We start from the raw sequence: 21620 nt of genomic DNA on the forward strand, positions 1-21620 counted from the left end.
TCCCTTCAGCTCCTCTACCAGCGCCTCCCCCTCGTCTCTCATCTGATATATTTCAGACACTTTGCCCTCCCCGACCCATACCCCCGAAATCACTCTATCCTGGATCCCCTGTGTCGGGAGCAGCGGAAATTCCCTCACCTGTTGCCTCGTAAACGCCCTCACTTGCATGTATCTAAAGTTGTTCCCCGGGGGCAACTCATACTTTTCCTCCAGCGCTCCCAGGCTCGCAAACTCCCGTCAATAAACAAATCTCTCAGTCTCCTAATACCTGCCTGATGCCAGCTCTGGAACCCTCCGTCCATCCTTCCTGGGACAAACCTATGGTTGTTCCTGATCGGGGACCACACCGAGGCACCCGTCACACCCCTATGTCGCCTCCATTGCCCCCAGATCCTTAAGGTTGCCACCACCACTGGGTTTGTGGTATACCTTTTCGGGGAGAGCGGTAGCGGCGCCGTCACCAGCGCCTTTAGGCTCGTTCCCTTACAGGACGCCATCTCCAGCCTCTTCCATGCCGCCCCCTCTCCCTCCCTCATCCACTTACAAACCATCGCCACATTGGCGGCCCAGTAGTAGTCGTCCAGGTTCGGCAACGCCAGTCCCCCTCTGTCCCTGCTGCGCTGCAGGAACCCCCTCCTTACCCTCGGGGTCTTCCCTGCCCACACAAAACGCACAACACTCCTATCTATTTTCTTTAAAAAGCCCTTAGTGATCAGAATGGGGAGACATTGAAACACAAAAAGAAACCTTGGGAGGACCATCATCTTGACCGCCTGCACTCTGCCCGCCAGTGAGAGCGGCAGCATATCCCACCTCTTGAAATCCTCCTCCATCTGCTCCACCAGCCGCGTCAGATTAAGTTTGTGTAAAGTTCCCCAGCTCCTGGCTACCTGAATCCCCAAATATCGAAAGCTCCTTTCCGCTCTCCTTAACGGCAGGCCGTCTATCCCTCTTCCCTGATCCCCGGGGTGGACTACGAAAAGCTCACTCTTCCCCATATTAAGCCTATATCCCGAAAAATCTCCAAACTCCCTCAATATCTGCATGACCTCTGCCATCCCCTCCACAGGATCCGCCACATACAGCAGTAGGTCATCTGCGTAGAGTGACACTCTCCCCCTCTAACCACCCCCCTCCATTTCCTAGAGTCTCTCAACACTATGGCCAGTGGTTCAATTGCCAACGCGAACAGTAATGGGGACAGGGGACACCCCTGTCTTGTTCCCCTGTGTAGCCGAAAATACTCCGATCTTTGCCGGTTTGTGACTACACTTGCCACTGGGGCCCTAAATAGGAGTCTGACCCAACTGACAAACCCCTCCCCGAACCCAAACCTCCTCAACACCTCCCATAGATACTCCCACTCTACCCTATCGAATGCCTTCTCCGCATCCATCGCCACCACTATTTCTGCCTGCCCCTCCGCTGGGGGCATCATCATCACCCCCAACAGCCGTCGAACGTTAACATTCAGTTGTCTCCCCTTTACAAACCCTGTCTGGTCTTCATGCACCACCCCCGGGACACAATCCTCAATCCTCGTCGCCAGCACTTTTGCCAGCAACTTGGCGTCTACATTCAGGAGCGAGATAGGCCTATATGACCCGCATTGCAGCGGATCTTTATCTCACTTCAGGATTAGTGATATCGTCGCCTCCGACATTGTCGGGGGTAGAGTCCCCCTTCTCTGGCCTTGTCAAAGGTTCTCGCCAGCAGCAGGGCCAACAAGTCCACATATTTCCTGTAAAATTCCACCGGGAACCCGTCTGGTCCCGGGGCCTTCCCTGCCTGCATGTTCCCCAGTCCCTTAGTCACCTCGTCCACCTCAATTGGCGCCCCCAGACCCGCCACCTCCTGCTCCTCCACCCTCGGGAACCTTAGTTGGTCCAGAAACTGTTGCATCCCCTCTTTTCCCTCCGGGGGTTGGGACCTATATAGCCTCTCATAAAAGGTCTTAAACACTTCATTTACCTTCCCTGCTCTCCGCTCCGTAGTTCCCGTTTCATCCCTAACTCCCCCAATCTCCCTCGCCGCTATCCTCTTGCGAAGTTGGTGGGCCAGCAGCCGGCTCGCCTTTTCCCGATACTCATATCGCATCCCCTGTGCCTTCCTCCACTGTGCCTCTGCCTTTCCTGTGGTCAGCAGGTCAAACTCCGTCTGAAGTCTTCGCCTCTCTCTATATAGTCCTTCGTCCGGGGCCTCTGCATATCTTTTATCCACCCTCAAAATCTCCTCCACTAATCTCTCCCTTTCTTTGCCCTCTTGTTTCTCCTTGTGGGCCCTAATGGAGATCAACTCTCCCCTAACCACCGCCTTCAGCGCTTCCCATACTACCACCACCTGGACCTCACCATCGTCATTGACCTCCAGGTACCTCTCAATACATCCCCGCACCCTTCCACAGACCCCCTCATCCACCAGTAGTCCCACATCCAGTCGCCAGAGTGGGCGCTGCTCCCTCTCCTCTCCTAATTCCAGATCCACCCAGTGCGGGGCATGGTCTGAAACGGCTATGGCTGAGTACTCCGTTCCTGCCACCTTCGAGATCAGTGCCCTACTCAAAACAAAGAAATCTATCCGGGAGTACACCTTGTGGACATGGGAGAAAAAGGAGAACTCTTTGGCCAACGGCCTAGCAAACCTCCACGGGTCCACTCCCCCCATTTGTTCCATGAACCCCCTAAGCACCTTGGCCGCTGCCGGCCTTCTTCCGGTCCTGGATCTAGACCGATCTAACCCTGGATCCAGCGCAGTATTGAAATCGCCCCCCATTACCAGGCTTCCCACCCCCAGGTCCGGGATACGTCCCAGCATCCGCTTCATAAATCCCGCGTCGACCCAGTTCGGGGCATATACATTTACCAGCACGACTTCCTTTCACCGGAATCTACCACTCACCATCGCATATCTACCCCCGTTGTCCACCACTATATTCCTAGCCTCGAACGACATCCGTTTCCCCACCAATATCGCCACCCCTCTATTTTTCGCGTCCAACCCTGAGTGGAACACCTGTCCCACCCATCCTTTCCTTAACCTAACCTGATCCGCCACCTTCAGATGCTTCTCCTGAAGCATGACCACGTCTGCCTTCAGTCCTTTTAAGTGCGCGAACACTCGGGCCCTCTTAATCGGCCCATTTAGGCCTCTCACATTCCACGTGATCAGCCGGATTGAGGGGCCACTCGCTTCCCCCCCCCCCGACTAGCCATCCCCTGTTCTCGGCCAGCCCCCCGTCCGGGTCCCACGCACCCACCCATCCCCCAGGCGGCGCCTTCCCGTCCCGACCACCTCTTCTCTTGCCAGCTCCCCCTTGCACTCAGCAGCAGCAACCCAGTTAGTCCCCCCCCGCTAGATCCCCATCTAGCATGGTTACTCCCCCCATGATGCTTCCGAAAGTCAGCTAACTCTAACTGACCCCGGCTTCCCCCGTTCTCCCTTTGACCCCCCTGCGTGTGGAACTCTCTTCCTTCCTGCGCCTATCTTCCCGCCATCATCTCCATAGCGCGGGAAAAACCCCGCGCTTTCCTATCGGCCCTGCCCCCTATGGCGCAGCTCCCTCTTTCGCCATCCCCCTCTCAGTCCCTTTTTCCACCGGCGCCTACATTTGTCCGTGTCCCCCCATCTAGAGGAGAAAAATTCCCCGTCTATCCTTTCAATATTATAAACCTCCCATTCCCCAATTTCTGTACAACAACCTCGTTGTCTCCCCCCCAACATCAGTCTCTCAGTTCTAGTCCAGTTTCTCTTCTTGGATGAAGGTCTATGCCTCATCCGCCGTTTCGAAGTAGTAGTGCTTGCCCTGGTGCGTGACCCACAATCGCGCCGGCTGCAGCATCCCAAATTTTATTTTCTTCCTGTGAAGCACCGCCTTGGCACGATTGAAGCTCACCCTCCTTTTCGCCACCTCCGCGCTCCAGTCCTGATACACTCGCATCACCGCATTCTCCCACCTGCTACTCCGTACCTTCTTGGCCCAGCTCAAGACAGCCTCTCTGTCCGTGAAGCGGTGAAATCTCACCACTATCACCCTTGGTAGTTCTCCAGCCTTTGGTCTTCTCACAAGGACCCGGTGAGCCCCTTCCACCTCCAGGGGGCCCGAGGGGGCCTCAGCTCCCATTAGCGTATGGAGCATCGTGCTCACATAAGCCCCAACGTCAGCTCCCTCCGTTCCTTCGGGGAGACCTAGAATCTGGAGGTTCTTCTTCCTCGAGCTGTTCTCCAGTGCTTCTAGCCTTTCGATACATCTCTATGTAGCGCCTCATGCGTCTCCATTTTTACCACCAGGACCTGTATCTCATCCTCGTTTTCGGCTGCCTTTGCCTTCACTCCACGGAGCTCTATCGCCTGGGCCTTTTGTGTTTCTTTTAGCCCATCGATTGCCAATAACATCGGCGCCAGCACCTCCTTCTTTAGTTCCTCCACACACCGTCGGAGAAATTCCTGCTGGCCCGGGCCCCATGTCGTCTGGGCTCCATCCGCCGCCATCTTGCTTCTTCCTTCTCTTCTCTGCCGCTGCTCCAGAGGATCCTTCGCAATCTGGCCACTACCACCGGTCCTTTCCATACACCCCCGGGGGGACACCTTCCTTCGTCACCCCACACTGGGTTTGGTCTGAAAACATTTCCATTGGGGCTCCCGAAAAGAGCCCAAAAGTCCGTTAGAACGGGAGCTGCCGAAACGTGCGGCTTAGCAGTGCATCGCCGCAACCGGAAGTCTTTGGATGTGTTTCTAATAACTATTTATTCATTTCAATTGTGTTGCGGCTCCAGGTCAGGTGGGGCTGGATTTGACCATGAACTAGCCCAGGGGGGTCGCGTCAACAGTTAATAATCGAGCCCGCAGAGTGGACCTTACATCTAGACGTCAGTTTGAAAGTTTTTAAAATTCATACATGGAATGTGGGGCTCGCTGGCTAGACCAGCATTTATTGTCCATCCCTAATTGCCCCTTGACAAGGTGGTGCTGAGCTGCCGTCTTGAAGCCGCTGCAGTCCCTGAGGTGTAGGTACACCCACCGTGCTGTTAGGGAGGGAGCTCCAGGATTTGGACCTGGCGACACTGAAGGAACGGCCGATATATTTCCCAGTCAGGGTGGGGAGTGACTTGGAGGGGAACCTCCAGGTGGGGGCGATCCCAGGTATCTGCTGCTCTTGTCCTTCTAGATGGTGGTGGCCGTGGGTTTGGAAGGTGCTGCCTGAGGAACCTCGGTGAGTTCCCGCAGTGAATCTTGTCGATGGTGCACACGGCTGACACTGTCCATCGGAGGGGGAGGGAGTGAATGTTTAAGGTGATGCATGTTGTCGAGCTTCATGAGTGATGTTGGAGTTACACTCATCCAGGCAAGTGGAGAGTATTCCTTTACTCTCCTGACTGGTGCCTTGTAGATGGTGGACAGGGTTTGGAGGGTCAGGAGGTGAGTTACTCACTGCACAATGCTCAGCCTCTGACCTGCTCTGGCAGATAGCTGAAGGACTGGGTGGAGAGTTTTTCACTGGACAATGCCTTGCTGTAGCAGGGAGAAGGGAATCTTCGAGAAATGCAGGAGGACTTTGTGGTTCAATCTACAAGGCTACATATCTGGTCTGAAGATGGTGGAACATAGAAATGGGTCATAAAGTATTTTTGGTTGAGTTAACAAGCCAGTGGGGAAGCACCATTTCTGTAGTTTGGTACATGCGATGTCTGTGAAATAATGTTTGGACTTTGTTGGTTTTAGTTTGTTTGTCACAATCAAAGTCTTAAAACGTGAAATCTGGCAGTGTGATTATTTTCTTTGGCCATTGAGAAATTCATATCTGTTTTGAAAAGTTATCCGTCTGTGCAGAGCCTGTGGCAGTACCTGCCTTTGCCAAGAAAGATGCTGTTGAAGTCAAAGTGTGAGTGATCGGCGAGACGCTGGATGGGCTGAACTCTGGAAAAAGGGGGTGATGGGTAGGTTGGTTACGCTTAAGGTTGATGGGTGGAAACTTGTGCTCTCCCTGTGGTGAATTTGGTTGCGGGGATGGGGTGGCAGGAGTGGGTGGATAGGGGCGCTATTACTTATTGCCTCCACAGTGGCCTCCCCCGCTGCTTGAATGGCTGGCAGCTCTCAGAGCCAGTGGAAGTGATCTATTTGTAGTAGGAGAGGAGGCTGCTAAATAAGTTAAGAGTCCATGGTGTTCAGGGTAAGATCCTGGCATGGATCGAGGATTGGCTGACTGGCAGAAGGCAGAGAGTGGGGATAAAGGGGTCCTTTTCAGGTCTGTGCTGGGACCACAACTTTTCACAATGTACATTAATGATCTGGAAGAAGGTACCGAAGGCTCTGTTGCTAAATTTGCAGATGATACAAAGAGGAACAAGTAGTAGTGATGAAGCAAGGGGGCTGCAGAAGGATTTGGACAAGCTAGGAGAGCGGGCAATGAAGTGGCAAATGGAATACAATGTGAAAAAGTGTGAGGTTATGCACTTTGGAAGGAAGAATGGAGGCAGAGACTATTTTCTAAATGGGAAAAGGCTTCGGAAATCAAATGCATAAAGGGACCACACCACCTGGCGGTTTTGGGTCAGTCCACTGACCAGGTACAATTACCTCCTGTTTCTCCCTCAAACCCCCCTCGGGCCTATTTAACGCCTGTTTTGGGCTCAGTTTCCCTTCGGGCCTATTTAACGCCTGTTTTGGGCTCAGTTCTCCCCTCGGGCCTATTTAACACCTGTTTTGGGCTCAGCTCCCCCCTCGGGCCTATTTAACACCTGTTTGGGGTTCAGGTCCCCCTCGGGCCTATTTAACACCTGTTTGGGGTTCAGGTCCCCCCCGGGCCTATTTAACACCTATTTGGGGTTCAGGTCCCCCCCGGGCCTATTTAACACCTGTTTTGGGCTCAGTTACATCTCGGGCCTATTTAACGCCTCTTTTGGGCTCAGTTCAACCCTCGGGCCTATTTAACACCTGTTTTGGGCTCAGTTCCCCCTCGGGCCAATTTAACACCTGTTTTGGGCTCAGTTACACCTCGGGCCTATTTAACACCTGTTGTGGGCTCAGTTTCCCCTCGGGCGTATTTAACTCCAGTTTTGGGCTCAGTTCAACCCTCGGGCCTATTTAACACCTGTTTTGGGCTCAGTTCCCCCTTGGGCCTATTTAACACCTGTTTTGGGCTCAGTTACACCTCGGGCCTATTTAACACCTGTTTTGGGCTCAGTTCCCCCTTGGGCCTATTTAACACCTGTTTTGGGCTCAGTTACACCTCGGGCCTATTTAACACCTGTTTTGGGCTCAGTTCCCCCTCGGGCCTATTTAACTCCTGTTTTGGGCTCAGTTCTCCCCTCGGGCCTATTTAACACCTGTTGTGGGCTCAGTTTCCCCTCGGGCCTATTTAACACCTGTTTTGGGCTCAGTTCCCCCTCGGGCCTATTTAACTCCTGTTTTGGGCTCAGTTCTCCCCTCGGGCCAATTTAACACCTGTTGTGGGCTCAGTTTCCCCTCGGGCCTATTTAACACCTGTTTTGGGCTCAGTTACATCTCAGGCCTATTTAACGCCTCTTTTGGGCTCAGTTCTCCCCTCGGGCCTATTTAACACCTGTTTCTGCCTCAATCTCCCCTCGGGCCTATTTAACACCCGTTTTGGGCTCAGTTCCCCCTCGGGCCTATTTAACGGCTGTTTTAGGCTCAGTTCCCCCCTCGGGCATATTTAACACCCGTTTTGGGCTCAGTTCCCCCTCGGGCCTATTTAACGCCTGTTTTAGGCTCAGTTCTCCCTTCGGGCCTATTTATCACCTGTTTGGGGCTCAGTTCCCCCCCGGGTATATTTAACACCTGTTTTGGGCTCAGTTCTCCCCACGGGCCTATTTAACACCTGTTTTGGGCTCAGCTCCCCCTCGGGCCTATTTAACACCTGTTTGGGGTTCAGGTTCCCCTCGGGCCTCTTTAACACCTGTTTGGGGTTCAGGTCCCCCCCGGGCCTATTTAACACCTATTTGGGGTTCAGGTCCCCCCCGGGCCTATTTAACACCTGTTTTGGGCTCAGTTACATCTCGGGCCTATTTAACGCCTCTTTTGGGCTCAGTTCAACCCTCGGGCCTATTTAACACCTGTTTTGGGCTCAGTTCCCCCTCGGGCCAATTTAACACCTGTTTTGGGCTCAGTTACACCTCGGGCCTATTTAACACCTGTTGTGGGCTCAGTTTCCCCTCGGGCGTATTTAACTCCAGTTTTGGGCTCAGTTCAACCCTCGGGCCTATTTAACACCTGTTTTGGGCTCAGTTCCCCCTTGGGCCTATTTAACACCTGTTTTGGGCTCAGTTACACCTCGGGCCTATTTAACACCTGTTTTGGGCTCAGTTCCCCCTTGGGCCTATTTAACACCTGTTTTGGGCTCAGTTACACCTCGGGCCTATTTAACACCTGTTTTGGGCTCAGTTCCCCCTCGGGCCTATTTAACTCCTGTTTTGGGCTCAGTTCTCCCCTCGGGCCTATGTAACACCTGTTGTGGGCTCAGTTTCCCCTCGGGCCTATTTAACACCTGTTTTGGGCTCAGTTCCCCCTCGGGCCTATTTAACTCCTGTTTTGGGCTCAGTTCTCCCCTCGGGCCAATTTAACACCTGTTGTGGGCTCAGTTTCCCCTCGGGCCTATTTAACACCTGTTTTGGGCTCAGTTACATCTCGGGCCTATTTAACGCCTCTTTTGGGCTCAGTTCAACTCTCGGGCCTATTTAACACCTGTTTTGAGCTCAGTTACACCTCGGGCCTATTTAACACCTGTTTTGGACTCAGTTCCCCCCTCTGACCTATTAAACACCTGTTTTGGGCTCAGTTGCACCCCAGGCCTATTTAACGCCTGTTTTGGGCTCAGTTACACCTCGGCCTATTTAACACCTGTTTTAAGCTCAGTTCCCCCTCGGGCCTATTTAACGCCTGTTTTGGGCTCAGTTGCCCCCTCGGGCCTGCTTAACGCCTGTTTTGGGCTCAGTTCCCCCTCGGGCCTATTTAACGCCTGTTTTGGGCTCAATTCCCACTCGGGCCTATTTAACCCCTGTTTTGGGCTCAGTTCCCCCTCTCGGGCCTATTTAACGCCTGTTTTGAGCTCAGTTGCACCCCGGGCCTATTTAACGCCTGTTTGCGGCTCAGGTACACCTCGGGCCTATTAAACACCTGTTTTGGGCTCAGTTGCACCCCGGGCCTATTTAACACCTGTTTTGGGCTCAGTTCCCCCCTCGGGCCTATTTAACGCCTGTTTTGGGCTCAGTTCTCCCCTCGGGCCTATTTAACACCTGTTTTGGGCTCAGTTCTCCCCTCGGGCCTATTTAACACCTGTTTCTGCCTCAATCTCCCCTCGGGCCTATTTAACACCCGTTTTGGGCTCAGTTCCCCCTCGGGCCTATTTAACGCCTGTTTTGGGCTCAGTTCCCCCCTCGGGCCTATTTAACGCCTGATTTGGGCTCAGTTCTCCCCTCGGGCCTATTTAACACCTGTTTTGGGCTCAGTTCTCCCCTCGGGCCTATTTAACACCTGTTTCTGCCTCAATCTCCCCTCGGGCCTATTTAACACCCGTTTTGGGCTCAGTTCCCCCTCGGGCCTATTTAACGCCTGTTTTAGGCTCAGTTCTCCCTTCGGGCCTATTTATCACCTGTTTGGGGCTCAGTTCCCCCCCGGGTATATTTAACACCTGTTTTGGGCTCAGTTCTCCCCTCGGGCCTATTTAACACCTGCTTTGGGCTCAGTTCCCCCCCCCCCCCCCGGGCCTATTTAATGCCTGGTTTGGGCTCAGTTCCCCCTCGGGCCCATTTAACACCTGTTTTGGGCTCATTCTCCCCTCGGGCCTATTTAACGCCTGTTTTGGGCTCAGTTCCCCCTCGGGCCTATTTAACACCTGTTTTGGGCTCAGTTCCCCCCCCCTGGGCCTATTTAATGCCTGTTTTGGGCTCAGTTCCCCCTCGGGCCTATTTAACACCTGTTTTGGGCTCAGTCTCCCCTCGGTCCTATTTAACGCCTGTTTTGGGCTCAGTTACACCTCGGGCCTATTTAACGCCTGTTTTGGACTCAGTTCCCCCTCGGGCCTATTTAACACCTGTTTTGGGCTCAGTTCCCCCCTCGGGCCTATTTAACACCTGTTTAGGGCTCATTCTCCCCTCGGGCCTATTTAACGCCTGTTTTCGGCTCAGTTACACCTTGGGCCTATTTACCACCTGTTTTGGGCTCATTCTCCCCTCGGGCCTATTTAACACCTGTTTTGGGCTCAGTTCCCCCCCCCCCCCCTCGGGCCTATTGAACGCCTGTTTTGGGCTCAGTTCCCCCTCGGGCCTATTTAACACTTGTTTTGGGCTCATTCTCCCCTCGGGCCTATTTAACGCCTGTTTCTGCCTCAATCCCTCCTCGGGCCTATTTAACACCTGTTTTGGGCTCAGTTTCCCCCCCCCCCATTCGGGCCTATTGAACGCCTGTTTTGGGCTCAGTTCCCCCTCGGGTCTATTTAACACTTGTTTTGGGCTCAGTTCCCCCTCGGGCCTATTTAACGCCTGTTTCTGCCTCAATCCCCCCTCGGGCCTATTGAACGCCTGTTTTGGGCTCAGTTCCCCCTCGGGCCTATTTAACACCTGTTTTGGGCTCAGTTCCCCCTCGGGCCTATTTAACTCCTGTTTGGGGCTCAGTTCCCCCTCGGGCCTATTTAACTCCTGTTTTGGACTCAGTTCCCCCTCGGGCCTACTAAAACGCCTGTTTTGGGCTCAGTTCCCACTCGGGCCTATGTAACACCTGTTTTGAGCTCAGTTCTCCCCCCAGGCCTATTTAACACCTGTTTTGGGCTCAGTTCCACCTCGGGCATATTTAACACCTGTTTTGGGCTCAATACCCCCTCGGGCCAATTTAACGCCTGTTTTGGGCTCAGTTCTACCCCCGGGCCTATTTAACACCTGTTTTGGGCTCAGTTCCCCCTCGGGCCTATTTAACACCTGTTTTGGGCTCAGTTGCACCCCGGGCCTATTTAACACCTGTTTTGGGCTCAGTTTCCCCTCAGGCCTATTTAACATCTGTTTTGGGTTCAGTTCCCCCTCGGGCCTATTTAACACCTGTTTCTGCCTCAATCCCCCCTCGGGCCTATTTAACTCCTGTTTGGGGCTCAGTTCCCCCTCGGGCCTATTTAACACCTGTTTTGGGCTCAGTTGCACCCCGGGCCTATTTAACACCTCTTTTGGGCTCAGTTCCCCTCGGGCCTATTTAACACCTGCTTTGGGCTCAGTTCCCCCCCCCTCGGGCCTATTTAATGCCTGTTTTGGGCTCGGTTCCCCCTCGGGCCTATTTAACACCTGTTTTGGGCTCAGTCTCCCCTCGGTCCTATTTAACGCCTGTTTTGGGCTCAGTTACAACTCGGGCCTATTTAACGCCTGTTTTGGACTCAGTTCCCCCTCGGGCCTATTTAACACCTGTTTTGGGCTCAGTTCCCCCCTCGGGCCTATTTAACACCTGTTTAGGGCTCATTCTCCCCTCGGGCCTATTTAACGCCTGTTTTGGGCTCAGTTACACCTCGGGCCTATTTACCACCTGTTTTGGGCTCATTCTCCCCTCGGGCCTATTTAACGCCTGTTTCTGCCTCAATCCCCCCTCGGGCCTATTTAACACCTGTTTTGGGCTCAGTTCCCCCCCCCTTCGGGCCTATTGAACGCCTATTTTGGGCTCAGTTCCCCCTCGGGCCTATTTAACACTTGTTTTGGGCTCAGTTCCCCCTCGGGCCTATTTAACGCCTGTTTCTGCCTCAATCCCCCCTCGGGTATATTTAACACCTGTTTTGGTCTCAGTCCCCCCCCCCCACTCGGGCCTATTAAACACCTGTTTTGGGCTCAGTTCCCCCTCGGGCCTATTTAACGCCTGTTTTGGACTCAGTTCCCCCTTGGGCCTATTTAACACCTGTTTTGGGCTCAGTTTCCCCTCGGGCCTATTTAACACCTGTTTTGGGCTCAATACCCCCTCGGGCCTATTTAACGCCTGTTTTGGGCTCAGTTCCCCCCTCGGGCCAATTTAACGCCTGTTTTGGGCTCAGTTCCCCCTCGGGCCTATTTAACACCTGTTTTGGGCTCAGTTCCCCCTCGGGCCTATTTAACGCCTGTTTTGGGCTCAGTTCCCCCCTCGGGCCAATTTAACGCCTGTTTTGGGCTCAGTTCCCCCTCGGGCCTATTTAACGCCTGTTTTGGGCTCAGTTCCCCCTCGGGCCTATTTAACGCCTGTTTTGGGCTCAGCTCCCCCTTGGGCCTATTTAACACCTGTTTTGGGCTCAGTTCCCCCTCGGGCCTATTTAACACCTGTTTTGGGCTCAGTTCCCCCTCGGGCCTATTTAACACCTGTTTGGGGCTCAGTTCCCCCTCGGGCCTATTTAACACCTGTTTTGGGCTCAGTTCCCCCCTCGGGCCTATTTAACACCTGTTTAGGGCTCATTCTCCCCTCGGGCCTATTTAACGCCTGTTTTGGGCTCAGTTACACCTCGGGCCTATTTACCACCTGTTTTGGGCTCATTCTCCCCTCGGGCCTATTTAACGCCTGTTTCTGCCTCAATCCCCCCTCGGGCCTATTTAACACCTGTTTTGGGCTCAGTTCCCCCCCCCTTCGGGCCTATTGAACGCCTATTTTGGGCTCAGTTCCCCCTCGGGCCTATTTAACACTTGTTTTGGGCTCAGTTCCCCCTCGGGCCTATTTAACGCCTGTTTCTGCCTCAATCCCCCCTCGGGTATATTTAACACCTGTTTTGGTCTCAGTCCCCCCCCCCCACTCGGGCCTATTAAACACCTGTTTTGGGCTCAGTTCCCCCTCGGGCCTATTTAACGCCTGTTTTGGACTCAGTTCCCCCTTGGGCCTATTTAACACCTGTTTTGGGCTCAGTTTCCCCTCGGGCCTATTTAACACCTGTTTTGGGCTCAATACCCCCTCGGGCCTATTTAACGCCTGTTTTGGGCTCAGTTCCCCCCTCGGGCCAATTTAACGCCTGTTTTGGGCTCAGTTCCCCCTCGGGCCTATTTAACACCTGTTTTGGGCTCAGTTCCCCCTCGGGCCTATTTAACGCCTGTTTTGGGCTCAGTTCCCCCCTCGGGCCAATTTAACGCCTGTTTTGGGCTCAGTTCCCCCTCGGGCCTATTTAACGCCTGTTTTGGGCTCAGTTCCCCCTCGGGCCTATTTAACGCCTGTTTTGGGCTCAGCTCCCCCTTGGGCCTATTTAACACCTGTTTTGGGCTCAGTTCCCCCTCGGGCCTATTTAACACCTGTTTTGGGCTCAGTTCCCCCTCGGGCCTATTTAACACCTGTTTGGGGCTCAGTTCCCCCTCGGGCCTATTTAACACCTGTTTTGGGCTCAGTTCCCCCTCGGGCCTATTTAACGCCTGTTTTGGGCTCAGTTCCCCCTCGGGCCTATTTAACGCCTGTTTTGGGCTCAGTTCCCCCTCGGGCCTATTTAACGCCTGTTTTGGGCTCAGTTCCCCCCTCGGGCCTATTTAACGCCTGTTTTGGGCTCAGTTCCCCCTCGGGCCTATTTAACACCTGTTTTAGGCTCAGTTCCCCCTCGGGCCTATTTAACGCCTGTTTTGGGCTCAGTTCCCCCTCGGGCCTATTTAACGCCTGTTTTAGGCTCAGTTCCCCCTCGGGCCTATTTGACGCCTGTTTTGGGCCCATGCTCCTCACCTGTTGCCTGGTAACGGGCATCTGTCCCGCCCCAGATGACGTCAGTGGATGCGGTCCCTGCTTTCCGATTGGCCGCCGTCGCCTGGGAGGGCTGGCCTACCGAAACCCTTCCCAAGGTTTCAGCCTCTGGCCATCCCCTCCCTTTGCTGCACCTGGTATGTGATAGGGCTGGACTTTAAATGAATGACCTTTTTATCAATAAACAGACAGAAGCATACTCACACTCAGACACACTCACACTCAGACACACTCACACACACTCACATACTCACACTCAGACACACTCACACTCAGACACACTCACACACACTCACATACTCACACTCAGACACACTCACACTCAGACACTCACACTCAGACACACTCACACACACTCACATACTCACACTCAGACACACTCACATACTCACACTCAGATACACTCACACTCAGACACTCACATACTCACACTCAGACACACTCACATACTCACACTCAGATACACTCACATACTCACACTCAGACACTCACATACTCACACTCAGACACACTCACATACTCACACACACTCACATACTCACACTCAGACACACTCACATACTCACACACATACTCACTCAGACACTCACATACTCACACTCAGACACACTCACACTCAGACACACTCACATACTCACACTCAGACACTCACATACTCACACTCAGACACACTCACATACTCACACTCAGACACTCACATACTCACACTCACATACTCACACTCAGACACACTCACATACTCACACTCAGACACACTCACATACTCACACTCAGACACACTCACATACTCACACTCAGACACACTCACATACTCACACTCAGACACACACACTCTCACACGTAAACCGGATGGCCATCCATAGTGCAAGAACGTTATTATGCAGGAGAGGTTTACAAGAACAGATCCAGTGATGCGGATAGATTGAGAATATTCCACTCGGAGAGCAGGATATTGAGAGGGTATTTTATCGAGATGTTCAAACTCACGAGGGGGCTGGACAGAGTCGATGGGGAGAAACTGCTCTGGAGTGCCCGGCCTGGAGGCCTGGTCTAATCGAAGCCTTCAACAGGGAATTGGGTTATTATCGGGAAGGGCTACGGTAAGAAGGCCCTGGATCGGGTCCTTTAGAGGGCTAGCACCAAGATGAAAGCAAATTACTGCGGATGCTGGAATCTGAAACGAAAGAGAAAATGCCGGAAAATCTCAGCAGGTCTGCAAGCAACTGTAGGGGGAAAAAAGAGCCGTTTCGAGTCCAGACGACTCTTTGTCAAAGCCTGCGCAGGCGCAGAGCACCAAGGTGGCGGGCCCAATGGCCTCTTTCTGTGCTATGACCACTCTGTGGTGTGGGAATCTTCTCTGCAGACCCCCCCCCCCCCCCCCGTGCCTTTCTGCCAATGTCGGTGAAGGTTCGAAGGTTTATTTGCTGAGACGAGTAGAGTCTGGGCCCGTTGAAGTTGAGAAATTGAGACGTGACCTCACTGAAACACGGAAGCTGGGGCTGGCTCATTGAGTTGGTTCGAGTCGAGGGTCAAGGTCGAGGGGACAGGCAGGAATGTGGCGTTGAGGCCACAACCGGGTCGGCCGTGATCTAATAATAATAATTTTTATTATTGTCACAAGTAGGTTTACATTAACGCTGCAATGAAGTTACTGTGAAATGCCCCTAGTCTCCACATTCCGGCACCTGTTTGGGTACACCGAGGGAGAATTCAGGATGTCCAATTCACCGAACAGCACGTCTTTGGACTGCGGGAGGAAACCGGAGCGCCCGGAGGAAACCCACGCAGACACGGGGAGAACGTGCGGACTCCGCACAGACAGTGACCCAAGCCGGGAACCGAACCCGGGACCTTGGCTGTGAAGCAACAGTGCTAACCATGGTACTACCGTGCCGCCCTTATGAATGGCGGAGCAGGTCTGAGGGGCCGAATGGCCTAACTCCTGGCTCCCAGGTTCTCCAATGTTGCTGTGGTGGGGTAGGTGCAGAGCCAGGCAGGGGGAGCGTGCAGGGTGATTCCTTTCCCCGGGTGAGCGGGTGGTCGGCCAGCCGCTGGCAATAAAAAGGGGGCGGGGCCGGCAGAGCGGCTTCGAAGGCGGTTGAAAGGCCGCTGTTCGCCCGCGCAGGCGCAGAGAGCGCGCCCCTGACCCACTGTCCATAAAAGGGGGAGGGGCCGAGCGGGGCGGGCGGGTTTGAATTTCTGGCGCTAAAGACGGTTGAACGGCCAGCGTTCCCCCGCGCAGGCGCACAGCGGCCCCCTTCTCCCCCGCGCAGGCGCACAGCGGCCCCCTTCTCCCCCGCGCAGGCGCACAGCGGCCCCCTTCTCCCCCGCGCAGGCGCACAGCGGCCCCCTTCTCCCCCGCGCAGGCGCACAGCGGCCCCCTTCTCTCCCGCGCAGGCGCAGAGTAACGAGTCCGTCCCCCGCGCAGGCGCAGAGCGGCGCCGCTGCCCCTGTCATGGCGGCCGAGGCCGGGATGGAGGAGGAATCCGGGTCGCGGTACCGCCAGCTGCTGGGCCTGGGCAAGCAGGAGGCCCGGGCCGGCCGGCTGGACCGCGCCCTGGAGCTGCTGCAGCAGGCGGAGGCGCTGTGCCCGAGCGGGAAGCTGCGGCGGCGGCTGGAGCGGCTGGAGGCGGCCGTGCGGGAGGGCGGCGAGGAGGACGGCGAGGAGCCTGACCAGTTCATCCCGCTGCCCGGCTCCGGCCTCCCGCTCTACCGCCAGCTCTACCTCCGCCTGTACCCGCACCAGCGCCGCGGCGTGGCCTTCCTGCACCGCCGCCACGCCGCCAGCCCGCCCGGCGCCATCCTGGCCGACGACATGGGCCTGGGGAAGACGGTGCAGCTGATCGCCTTCCTCTCCGGCATGTTCGACTCGCAGCTGCTGCACGCCTGCCTCCTGCTGCTGCCCACCGCCCTGCTCCCCTGCTGGGCGGCAGAGTTCAGCAAGTGGACCCCGGGCATGAGGGTCAGAGGTGGGGCTGAGACTGGGGGGGGGCGGGGGGGGGGGAGAGAGGGGGAGGTGGGGGACGGAGAGAGGGGGGGAGGGGGGGACGGAGAGAGAGGGGGAGGTGGGGGACAGAGAGAGGGGGGGAGGTGGGGGACGGAGAGAGGGGGAGGTGGGGGGCGGAGAGAGAGGGGAGTGGGGGACGGAGAGAGAGGGGGAGGTGGGGGACGGAGAGAGGGGGAGGTGGGGGACGGAGAGAGGGGGGAGTGGGGGACGGAGAGAGAGGGGGAGGTGGGGGACGGAGAGAGGGGGGGAGGTGGGGGACGGAGAGAGAGGGGGAGGTGGGGGGCGGAGAGAGAGGGGGAGGTGGGGGGCGGAGAGAGAGGGGGAGGTGGGGGGCGGAGAGAGGGGGAGGTGGGGGGCGGAGAGAGAGGGGGAGGTGGGGGGCGGAGAGAGAGGGGGAGGTGGGGGGCGGAGAGAGGGGGGGAGGTGGGGGACGGAGAGAGAGGGGGAGGTGGGGGGCGGAGAGAGAGGGGGAGGTGGGGGGCGGAGAGAGGGGGAGGTGGGGGGCGGAGAGAGAGGGGGAGGTGGGGGGCGGAGAGAGAGGGGGAGGTGGGGGGACGGAGAGAGAGGGGGAGGTGGGGGGCGGAGAGAGAGGGGGAGGTGGGGGGCGGAGAGAGGGGGGAGGTGGGGGGGCGGAGAGAGAGGGGGAGGTGGGGGGAGGGAGAGAGAGGGGGAGGTGGGGGGACGGAGAGAGAGGGGGAGGTGGGGGGCGGAGAGAGAGGGGGAGGTGGGGGGCGGAGAGAGAGGGGGAGGTGGGGGACGGAGAGAGAGGGGGAGGTGGGGGGCGGAGAGAGAGGGGGAGGTGGGGGTCGGAGAGAGAGGGGGAGGTGGGGGGCGTAGAGAGAGGGGGAGGTGGGGGACGGAGAGAGAGGGGGAGGTGGGGGACGGAGAGAGAGGGGGAGGTGGGGGACGGAGAGAGAGGGGGAGGTGGGGGACGGAGAGAGAGGGGGAGGTGGGGGACGGAGAGAGGGGGGGAGGTGGGGGGGCGGAGAGAGAGGGGGAGGTGGGGGACGGAGAGAGGGGGGAGTGGGGGACGGAGAGAGGGGGGGAGGTGGGGGACGGAGAGAGGGGGGGAGGTGGGGGACGGAGAGAGAGGGGGAGGTGGGGGTCGGAGAGAGAGGGGGAGGTGGGGGTCGGAGAGAGAGGTGGGGGACGGGGAGAGAGGGGGAGGTGGGGGGCGGAGAGAGAGGGGGAGGTGGGGGACGGAGAGAGAGGGGGAGGTGGGGGTCGGAGAGAGAGGGGGAGGTGGGGGGCGGAGAGAGAGGGGGAGGTGGGGGGCGGAGAGAGAGGGGGAGGTGGGGGGCGGAGAGAGAGGGGGAGGTGGGGGACGGAGAGAGAGGGGGAGGTGGGGGGATGGAGAGAGAGGGGGAGGTGGGGGGCGGAGAGAGAGGGGGAGGTGGGTGACGGAGAGAGAGGGGGAGGTGGGGGACGGAGAGAGAGGGGGAGGTGGGGGACGGAGAGAGAGGGGGAGGTGGGGGACGGAGAGAGAGGGGGGAGTGGGGGACGGAGAGAGAGGGGGGAGTGGGGGACGGAGGGAGAGTGGGGGACGGAGGGGGAGGGGGGGGCGGAGAGAGGGGGGAGGTGGGGGACGGAGCGAGAGGGGGATGGGGGGGAGGGAGGGACGGAGAGAGAGGGGGAGGTGGGGGACGGAGAGAGAGGGGGAGGTGGGGGACGGAGAGAGAGGGGGAAGTGGGGGACGGAGAGAGAGGGGGAGGTGGGGGGCGGAGAGAGAGGGGGAGGTGGGGGGCGGAGAGAGGGGGGGAGGTGGGGGGCGGAGAGAGAGGGGGAGGTGGGGGGCGGAGAGAGAGGGGGAGGTGGGGGGCGGAGAGAGAGGGGGAGGTGGGGGGCGGAGAGAGAGGGGGAGGTGGGGGGCGGAGAGAGAGGGGGAGGTGGGGGGCGGAGAGAGAGGGGGAGGTGGGGGGCGGAGAGAGAGGGGGAGTGGGGGACGGAGAGAGAGTGGGGGACGGAGAGAGAGTGGGGGACGGAGAGAGAGTGGGGGGCGGAGAGAGAGGGGGAGGTCGGGGGACGGAGAGAGAGGGGGAGGTGGGGGACGGAGAGAGGGGGGGAGGTGGGGGACGGAGAGAGAGGGGGAGGTGGGGGACGGAGAGAGAGGGGGAGGTGGGGGACGGAGAGAGAGGGGGAGGTGGGGGACGGAGAGAGAGGGGGAGGTGGGGGGCGGAGAGAGAGGGGGAGGTGGGGGGCGGAGAGAGAGGGGGAGGTGGGGGGGCGGAGAGAGAGGGGGAGGTGGGGGACGGAGAGAGAGGGGGAGGGGGGGACGGGGAGAGGGGGAGGTGGGGGACGGAGAGAGGGGGGGAGGTGGGGGACGGAGAGAGGGGGGAGGTGGGGGACGGGGAGAGAGGGGGAGGTGGGGGACGGAGGGGGAGGGGGGGACGGAGAGAGAGGGGGAGGTGGGGGACGGAGAGAGGGGGAGGTGGGGGACGGAGAGAGAGGGGGAGGTGGGGGACGGAGAGAGAGGGGGAGGGGGGGACGGAGGGGGAGGGGGGGACGGAGAGAGAGGGGGAGGTGGGGGACGGAGAGAGAGGGGGAGGTGGGGGACGGAGAGAGAGGGGGAGGTGGGGGACGGAGAGAGAGGGGGAGGTGGGGGACGGAGAGAGAGGGGGAGTGGGGGACGGAGAGAGAGGGGGAGGTGGGGGACGGAGAGAGGGGGGAGGTGGGGGACGGAGAGAGGGGGGGAGGGGGGGACGGAGAGAGAGGGGGAGGTGGGGGACGGAGAGAGAGGGGGAGGTGGGGGACGGAGAGAGAGGGGGAGGTGGGGGACGGAGAGAGAGGGGGAGGTGGGGGACGGAGAGAGAGGGGGGAGTGGGGGACGGAGAGAGAGGGGGGAGTGGGGGACGGAGAGAGAGGGGGGAGTGGGGGACGGAGAGAGAGGGGGGAGTGGGGGACGGAGAGAGAGGGGGAGGTGGGGGACGGAGAGCGAGGGGGGGGGTGGGGGGGCGGTGAGAGAGGGGGAGGTGGGGGGCGGTGAGAGAGGGGGAGGTGGGGGACGGAGAGAGAGGGGGAGGTGGGGGACGGAGAGAGAGGGGGAGGTGGGGGACGGAGAGAGAGGGGGAGGTGGGGGACGGAGAGAGAGGGGGAGGTGGGGGGACGGAGAGAGAGGGGGAGGTGGGGGACGGAGAGAGAGGGGGAGGTGGGGGACGGAGAGGGGGGGGAGGTGGGGGACGGAGAGAGGGGGGTAGGTGGGGGACGGAGAGAGGGGGGGAGGTGGGGGACGGAGAGAGGGGGGTAGGTGGGGGACGGAGAGAGGGGGGTAGGTGGGGGACGGAGAGAGGTGGGGGACGGAGATAGGGGGGGAGGTGGGGGACGGAGAGAGGGGGGGAGGTGGGGGACGGAGAGAGGGGGGTAGGTGGGGGACGGAGAGAGAGGGGGAGGTGGGGGACGGAGAGAGAGGGGGAGGTGGGGGGCGGAGAGAGACGGGGAGTGGGGGACAGAGGGGGAGGGGGGGACGGAGAGAGAGGGGGACAGAGGGGGAGGGGGGGAGGGAGGGACGGAGAGAGAGGGGGAGGGGGGGACGGAGAGAGAGGGGGAGGTGGGGGGCGGAGAGAGAGGGGGAGGTGGGGGGCGGAGAGAGAGGGGGAGGTGGGGGACGGAGAGAGAGGGGGAGGTGGGGGACGGAGAGTGAGGGGGAGGTGGGGGACGGAGAGAGAGGGGGAGGTGGGGGACGGAGAGAGAGGGGAGGTGGGGGACGGAGAGAGAGGGGAGGTGGGGGACGGAGAGAGAGGGGGAGGTGGGGGACGGAGAGAGAGGGGGAGGGGGGGACGGAGAGAGAGGGGGAGGTGGGGGACGGAGAGAGAGGGGGAGGTGGGGGACGGAGAGAGAGGGGGAGGGGGGGACGGAGAGAGAGGGGGAGGTGGGGGACGGAGAGAGAGGGGGAGGTGGGGGACGGAGAGAGAGGGGGAGGTGGGGGACGGAGAGAGAGGGGGAGGTGGGGGACGGAGAGAGAGGGGGGAGTGGGGGACGGAGAGAGAGGGGGGAGTGGGGGACGGAGAGAGAGGGGGGAGTGGGGGACGGAGGGGGAGTGGGGGGCGGAGGGGGAGGGGGGGGCGGAGAGAGGGGGGAGGTGGGGGACGGAGCGAGAGGGGGGTGGGGGGGAGGGAGGGACGGAGAGAGAGGGGGAGGTGGGGGACGGAGAGAGAGGGGGAGGTGGGGGACGGAGAGAGTGGGGGAGGTGGGGGGCGGAGAGAGAGGGGGAGGTGGGGGGCGGAGAGAGAGGGGGAGGTGGGGGGCGGAGAGAGAGGGGGAGGTGGGGGGCGGAGAGAGAGGGGGAGTGGGGGACGGAGAGAGAGTGGGGGACGGAGAGAGAGTGGGGGGCGGAGAGAGAGTGGGGGGCGGAGAGAGAGGGGGAGGTGGGGGACGGAGAGGGGGGGGGAGGTGGGGGACGGAGAGAGGGGGGGAGGTGGGGGACGGAGAGAGAGGGGGAGGTGGGGGACGGAGAGAGAGGGGGAGGTGGGGGGCGGAGAGAGAGGGGGAGGTGGGGGGCGGAGAGAGAGGGGAGGTGGGGGGGGCGGAGAGAGAGGGGGAGGTGGGGGACGGAGAGAGAGGGGGAGGGGGGACGGGGAGAGGGGGGAGGTGGGGGACGGAGAGAGGGGGGGAGGTGGGGGACGGAGAGAGGGGGGGAGGTGGGGGACGGAGAGAGGGGGGAGGTGGGGGAGGGGGAGGTGGGGGACGGAGGGGGAGGGGGGGACGGAGAGAGAGGGGGAGGTGGGGGACGGAGAGAGAGGGGGAGGTGGGGGACGGAGAGAGAGGGGGAGGTGGGGGACGGAGAGAGAGGGGGAGGTGGGGGACGGAGAGAGAGGGGGAGGGGGGGACGGAGGGGGAGGGGGGGACGGAGAGAGAGGGGGAGGTGGGGGACGGAGAGAGAGGGGGAGGTGGGGGACGGAGAGAGAGGGGGAGGTGGGGGACGGAGAGAGAGGGGGAGGTGGGGGACGGAGAGAGAGGGGGAGTG

The 21620-nt window shown here is 59.2% G+C and overlaps 2 protein-coding genes across 2 annotated transcripts in view; one reads left to right on the forward strand and one right to left on the reverse strand.

Annotated features, from left to right (window-relative positions):
• LOC140389448 (nucleoside diphosphate kinase homolog 5-like) overlaps positions 1–13686 on the reverse strand; it is a 170985-nt gene extending 157299 nt beyond the window's left edge. Inside the window, exon 1 of the mRNA XM_072473583.1 lies at positions 13636–13686. The gene's annotated coding sequence lies outside the window, so the exon portion shown is untranslated. The remainder of the gene's footprint in view (positions 1–13635) is intronic.
• A 2405-nt stretch (positions 13687–16091) lies between these two features.
• ercc6l (excision repair cross-complementation group 6-like) overlaps positions 16092–21620 on the forward strand; it is a 31985-nt gene continuing 26456 nt past the window's right edge. Inside the window, 1 exon segment of the mRNA XM_072475830.1 lies at positions 16092–16622. Within this exon segment, the coding sequence (XP_072331931.1) occupies positions 16109–16622 (514 nt within the window). The 5' untranslated portion in view covers positions 16092–16108.

This window comes from Scyliorhinus torazame, chromosome 14, assembly GCF_047496885.1.
Source record: "Scyliorhinus torazame isolate Kashiwa2021f chromosome 14, sScyTor2.1, whole genome shotgun sequence".
In the NCBI taxonomy this organism is placed as follows: Eukaryota; Metazoa; Chordata; class Chondrichthyes; order Carcharhiniformes; family Scyliorhinidae; genus Scyliorhinus; species Scyliorhinus torazame.